The 7170-nt window shown below is 36.4% G+C and overlaps 1 protein-coding gene across 6 annotated transcripts in view; it reads left to right on the forward strand.

Moving 5' to 3' along the window:
• Positions 1–6889, forward strand: part of RAB23 (RAB23, member RAS oncogene family) — a 39631-nt gene extending 32742 nt beyond the window's left edge. For 2 of the 6 annotated variants that reach the window (XM_032340333.1, XM_032340336.1), the window contains 2 exons: positions 1714–1778; positions 2999–6889. In XM_032340333.1, coding sequence (XP_032196224.1) covers positions 1714–1778; positions 2999–3148 — 215 coding nt within the window. In that variant the 3' untranslated portion in view covers positions 3149–6889. The remainder of the gene's footprint in view (positions 1–1713; positions 1779–2998) is intronic. The other 4 variants (XM_032340334.1, XM_032340335.1, XR_004285086.1 and 1 more) reach the window with 3 other exon arrangements.
• The last annotated feature ends 281 nt before the right edge of the window (positions 6890–7170 follow it).

A 7170-nucleotide genomic window follows, 5' to 3' on the forward strand; every position in this document is an offset into this window, starting at 1 on the left:
TTTATTTTTTAAAAATATTTTATTTATTTATTTGACGGACAGAGATCACAAGTAGGCAGAGAGGCAGGCAAAGAGAGAGGAGGAAGCAGGCTCCCCACTGAGCAGAGAGCCCAACGAGGGACTCCATCTCAGGACCCTGGGATCATGACCTGAGCCGAAGGCAAAGGCTTTAACCCACTGAGCCACCCAGGTGCTCCACCCCTACATTTAAAAAAATATATATAATATGTTCATTTCTTTAAGAAATGTGATTGGAAAGTATTAGATCAGCAATTATTAAAACTTAGTATCAGGTCTCATATTAGAAGGTATATTGAGTTAAAATATTTTTTTAACCATTTAATTTTCTAAATCCATTTTATGTATTAAGAGCAGAAATAAAGACTTTATATATAAAGATCTGTCCTATGTATAAAGGAGTTCTTAACACTTGTTCTTTTTTTTTTTTTTTTAAGATTTTATTTATTTATTTGACAGACAGAGATCACAAGTAGGCAGAGAGTCAGGCAGAGAGAGAGAGAGGGAAGCAGGCTCCCTGCTGAGCAGAGAGCCCGATGTGGGACTCGATCCCAGGACCCTGAGATCATGACCTGAGCCGAAGGCAGCGGCCCAACCCACTGAGCAACCCAGGCACCCCAACATTTGTTCTTCTGAGGAATACTTGTACTGTCTCCATACACTTTACGGGTTTTTGTTTTGTTTTTGTAATGTTAGATGCCTACAAGGAGGCACCTGGGTGCCTCAGTTGGTTAAGTGTCTGCCTTTGGCTCAGGGCACGATGTCCTGGGATTGACTCTTGCATTGGGCTCTCTGCTCAGCAGGGCATTTGTTTCTCCTTCTGCCCCTCCCCCCTGCTCACAGACTCTCTTTCATACTTTCTCTCTCTCTCAAGTAAACTAAATAAAATCTTTAAATAAATAAATGCCTACAAAGTCTAACATTTCCTGAAGACCTAAGTATGTTGTCTTCTCTGTGACAAGGTCTCACCATGTCTTACTCTTTGCTTTGGCTTCCAGGAAGCTGAGATCCATATTTTCTGTTTCTAAAGCTTCTCTGTAGTTTCTTAGAGACTTCATATCTATATTCTGTCCCTAACCCCCCACTACATACATGTAATCATGTACATTATTTTCTTGACCTCTTTTAACTCCCCTTCCCCCTTGGTTCTGGCTTCTTCTTCGTTGTTATTTTGTCATTTTTATTGCATATGTTCTTATCATCAGACACCTCAAGTGCTCTGTGAAATAAAATAGGACAGTTGTAATAAGCTGCTGTCTGGTCTTTTCTTCTGGGCTCCATTATTGTCTCTTCCAGTTCACTGAGTAAAGCCCTTTGATAGATTCGTATTGTGGAGAATATAAAATGCAGCTCTCTTCATTCTGAGATCTAAAGACAGTATCGTCCATTCTGTGTGGCCTGATGCCCCACTATTATACATGGACCCCGTTTTCCAGTTCTGCTAAAGGTCTTGCTTTTTCTTAAACATTCTAGGACTGTTTTCTAACTTTTTGCTTAGAGAATGACCTCTCTCTTTTCCCATCCCTGCCAAAGAACTATTCATTACTCAAGGACTGTCTAGAAAGCTTTCTTTGCTCACTGTATATCTAGCGAGAGCCATGACCACTCTGCTTTTCTTCTGAGAGAGATCTGAGTCCATTGCACTGCCAGCTGTCCCATTATACCTTTCTTATCAGTTTGTCCTTTCTCATACAGTAGCTATAATTGGTCCTTCCTTGGAACCATCTGTGGACTCTTGGGTCTCTTTTATGACACTTAAGGTAGAGTATCTAGCCTTTCTTATTTGTATATCAGCTCACCTCACTTATTAGAGTATAAACTTCTTGTGGGCAGGAATTGGTCTTAGTCATCTTTGTATTGCTGACTGTGTCTCTGGGCCAGACTTTTGTGTATTATGGATAATAAGTAGTTTATAAATTAGAGATTATAGTTTATTATTATAGTTTAAGATTATAGATTTATAGTTTAAAGATTATAGTTTAACTTTATAATCTAGAGATTATAGAGATTACAGTTCAAAATGAAACTGTAGGGGCGCCTGGGTGGCTCAGTGGGTTAAAGCCTCTGCCTTCTGCTCAGATCATGATCCCAGTGTCCTGGAATCAAGCCTCGCATTGGGCTCTCCGCTCGGTGGGGAGCCTCCTTCTTCCTCTCTCTCTGCCTGCCTCTCTGCCTACTTGTGATCACTGTCAAATAAATAAATAAAATCTTTTTAAAAAAATTATCATATTTACTGATTCCAAATTTCAGAAATAGATTGTTAGTGAAAAGATGCAGAACAGTGTGTACAGTTAATCACCATTTTGGTAATTAAGGGAGAAAAAGGAATGTTTATGCCTTTTTACTTAAATATGCATAAAATATCTCTGGAGGGATACGTGGGAAAAGTGATAACGCATGCTTTAGGGAAAATAAACTGGTGATTTGAAAGGGAGACTTTTTATTTTTTATTTTTTAAAAGATTTTATTTATATGACAGAGACATAGGGAGAGAGGGAACACAAGCAGGGGGGTGGGAGAGGGAGAAGCAGGCTTCTTGCTGAGTGGGGAGCCCAATGTGGGGCTTGATCCCAGGGCCCTAGGATCATGACCTGACCTGAAAACAGATGCTTGATGACTGAACCTCCCAGATGCCCTTGAAAGGGAGGCTTTAATCCCTTTTGTATACCCTTTGAACGTTGACAAGCAATGTATATTTGCTATTAAAAATAAATCCAATGTGGGGCATCTGGCTGGCTTAGTTGGTAGAACATTCAACTCCTGATCTCAGGGTTGTGAGTTTGAGCCCATGTTTACTTAAAAAGGTGGGGGTTTAGAGTTTACTGTAAGAAATTTTTAAAAAATATATTAAATGAAAACAAAAGCTTGAAAATACAAATATGGAAAATATTACTGATTTACTAAGATGCTGGATGTACCATCTGTAATTGGTAACCCTGAGCTCTATCAGTATCACTCTGTTTTCCCTCAATTTATACAGGTGTCTTTAATACATCTACTGGAAGTCACTCGGGTCAGAATTCAGGTACCCTTAATGGTGGAGATGTCATCAATCTTAGACCCAACAAACAGAGGACCAAGAAAAACAGAAATCCTTTTAGCAGCTGTAGCATACCCTAAAACACTTTAGGGAGGAAAAAAAGTTGAATTATATTGTGCAATTCAATAAGAAACACATCCAGCTGTCATGGTATGTTACAAGATTTTTTTTTTTTAGCAGACTTTGCACCTAATGGCTCTGTGAAAGTTGACAGACTTAAAATATTGTTCTGCAGTGCTTTTCAGATGGAGCGAGATCTTTGGTGGAAAAATTACTGCCTTGTGGACTCATTTTAATTCTTTTACATCAGACGAAGCTTCTCCTGTTTTTGAAGGAATGCTATAAGAAATGTCCCAAACAGGTTTTGCTGAATTTTAAGTGCTGGAAAACATAAGTGGAATGCCTGAATGTATTGGTACAGATTTTAATATTTGTCCAGGAAAGATAGCAAGCATTGTATTTCCGAAATTGGTTATACAGCTTTTCTGGAAAGGGGTATTGAAGTCAAATACATACAAAAAAATAATATTGAAAGGTAAACCCTAAGTCTTGCCAGACTGCATGAGTTTGTATTTTGGCAATGTTACTTGTGCAATATCTGTATGGTGTGGGATGTGGAGGTCTGCATGCAGATATCTGGTACTGAAGTATACTGAAGGGATATTCAGTATTTAAGGAAACCTAGAATCTAATTCGTTAATTCATGCAATCATTTACACATTGTGTGTATGTTGAAAGCTTTTATTTTCAAATAAGAAATTCCAGACATATATTTTGCAAAATGAGCTCAGATTTTAAAAGTGCTTTGTGCCAAAAATATCATACCTAATTTTTACAGTGCTTTACTATCAGAATTTATATTGTTTATATCTTTAAAAAGCAGTTTTCCTCTCTGACAGGGTACATAAAAGAGGAGTATAAATGTTTGAATGCTTAGAGTATCTCCCAGGTGAGACATGTTGCAAACTTTTTCCTGTGTGCACCCATGAGCAGTGGGGAGCTTGTGCTGGCCGTGCCCTTCTGAAGGTCAAGTGCCCCCTCGGTCATTCCCGGGGCCTGTGAAGTATGCTGGTGCACCTTTTGCTGCTGACTGAAAATGCAGTTTGGAACTTACAAGATTATGCTAACAATTTTTTTAAATGAAGAAGGGAAGTTCTTTTGTCTTAATCTGCATTACGGATTTTATAATGCCCTGCAACTCGAAAGCATCTTTTCATTTACACATTTTTGTATGGTATTTTAAGATTATCACTTAAAAATTTCTATAAACTTCAGTTTGTATCGCCCCTTCTCAAGAGTTCTGTCAGTACCGAATACAAAATAACTTCTTTTGAGAACTGATTCTCATAGGTCATCATGCGGCAGAGCATACATTTTTTGACTTGGGACAGTAGCTTTCCAACTAAGATACTTGCATGAACTCTGCTAATAAGTGATTATCATTCATCAGTGACTTTGTTTTTAACCCCTTGTGATATATCTGGTTTTTATAGGATTTCAAGACATGTAAAAATAACTTTTCTTAGAAAATGTGTCATGAAAGTCGTTTTTCATTATTTGTACTAAATGCATAATGTTGTATGTATTTTCCTCCGTCTGTTTCTCTGTCTCTCTCTTTCTAAGTCTTCCATCTGTACCATCCGCATCCCTCTGTCCAGGTGAATGTTGAGAAGATAATAGAATTTCCTGGTGCATGTCCTTGCTAAATGGTCAAGAATGAATATTTGCTCTTCATAATATTGAAATAATCTGGCATTATCTACTTTAAAGTAATATAAAATGTTAATTTTTATGTCATCGTTGTCTCCACTCCCATTGCTGGCAGTGGGATAGGTGTTGGGGGGATATAACTCCATTCCTAACAATGGGTACCTGGTAATGATTCCTCTCCTGTTCTACTCGGTTCAAATACAGTTTCTTTAATTTTTGCACAAAACATTTTTTGTGGTAAATAAATCATTTTGTGGTCTTTAGTAGCCCCCCCAAGAAAATAATGTAATATGTTGTAGTTCTGTTTCATATTAATTAAATGTGTGTGGGGAAAAGATTGTTACTTTTCTATATGAAAAAGATAATCACTGTTGATGGTAGAAGTTTCCTGATATTTGTAATATAATTGTATGTATTTAGTTTTGTCCTTTTTTCTTTTTATAGGAACTGAAGAGAGATCTTTTTTTACACATTTGAATTTTTATTTGCACTTGTGTATTTTAAACCTAACCATAATTGGTCATTTTACATAACTAAGTAGGTCTGAAAATCAGTCACAAGTGATATGCTAAATATTTTCTCAATTTAATTCTAAAACCTCCAACATTCACATTAAATTGCCTCCCCAGACCCTTAATTCTTTTAAATGACCTTACTGTTAGTTTGTAATAAATAATGGATACTAAAGAAAACACTGTGGAAGACGATGGGATGTTGTTTGTGCTCTCGTGTACTTTTGTACAAGCTGGCTGGTTTTTAGTATACAGACAGAGAGCTGTGGAGTAACTTCTGAATTGCAGAGTTCCTCAGCCCTCCTTTCCTCTCTCAATCGGCCCAGTGAATTACATAGCTGATAGAGTAGCCCAGATAAGGCAGTATACGGTTGACCCTTGAACAAGGCCAATTTGAACCACGTAGGTCCACTTATATGCAGATTTTTTACAGTACTGAAAATGTATTTTCTCTTCCTTATGGTTTTCTTAACATTTTCTTTTTTCTGACTTACTTTATAATAATATGGTATATAATACATACAACGTACAAAATATTTGTTAATGGACAGCTTATGTTATCAGTACGGCTTTCAGTCAACCGTAGGCTATTTGTAGTTCAGTTTTGGGTGAGTCAAAAGTTACACTTGTATTTTCCACTGTGCAGGGGTCGGTGCCCCTAATCCCTGTATTCAGGGATCAACTATATTTTATCTTAATTAGTGCCATGAGATGAAATGTGTTGCCATTAATTTAGTACCTATTATCAGGTGGGAACTATACAGGGTACCTTGCAAACATTAATTTAATCTTTACAACAATTGGTGAGTATTATTATTCCCTCCCTTTTTTTCAAAAGAGGAGGAGAATGAAGAGCTAAGTTTGTCAAAGTCACATATTCAATAGAAACAAAGCAATTTTCTTTCCCATTTTGTAACTATTATGTTTATATAGCCCAGACATAAAAAGATGTGCTACCTTCCATTATACTTTACAGTCTAATATATATGAGTGAATTTGATACTGCTTTATATATGCAGTTATATTTTATGGAGGAATTACTACTGCTAGGAACATTTTAAGCTTATAAATGTTCTATTATAATATTGATTTCTTGATGCATTGTTTTAAAGACAGAATTAAAATAATAAAGAATAACTATTTTTCAATCAAAGTCTAATTTCTCATCTGAAATTATGGGGAGGGAAGTATCCTAAAAGACTGATTCAATCATATTTTAGTGTATATTTGATAGTTTCATCCTAAAAATTAATTAATTAAAAATGTGAAGAAAAGCTTTCGGATTGGGGTTATATACATAAAGAAAAAAATAAGTTAACCGCTATCAAGTACATTATAAAAGGCTATGTAAAGGGAATCCTGGCCAGCCATTTTTCATCAAAGTAAAAGACCAAAGTTGAAGGATTTGGCTTGGTTATTTTGATTATTAAATGCTGCAGTCATTTTAATGAAGTAAGTTAAGCAATTTCCATAAAGGAAAAAGTTAAGTAAAAAAAAGTAGGGGTGCCAGGTTGGCTTACTTGTTGGAGCGTGCAACTCTCAATATCGGGGTTGTAAATTTGAGCCCCACATTGAGTGCAGAGATTACTTTAAAATCTTCAAAAAAAAAGATTGTTATCTATGCTGAATGCCAATTTGGATGCAAAAATTGTCATAAAAAGGTTTATTTTCCTAATTCTTATATCTCTTGGAGTTCAGTTTTTCATATATTTAGGTGGTAGATTCACTTAAATATACATTTCTATTTTTTTTAAAAAGATTTTATTTATTTATTTGACAGAGATCACAAGTAGGCAGAGAGGCAGGAAGAGAGAGAAGAGGAAGCAGGCTCCCCGCTGAGCAGAGAGCCCGATTTGGGGCTCCATCCCAGGACTCTGGGATCATGACCTG

This window comes from Mustela erminea, chromosome 4 (genome assembly GCF_009829155.1).
Source record: "Mustela erminea isolate mMusErm1 chromosome 4, mMusErm1.Pri, whole genome shotgun sequence".
NCBI classification, from domain to species: Eukaryota; Metazoa; Chordata; class Mammalia; order Carnivora; family Mustelidae; genus Mustela; species Mustela erminea.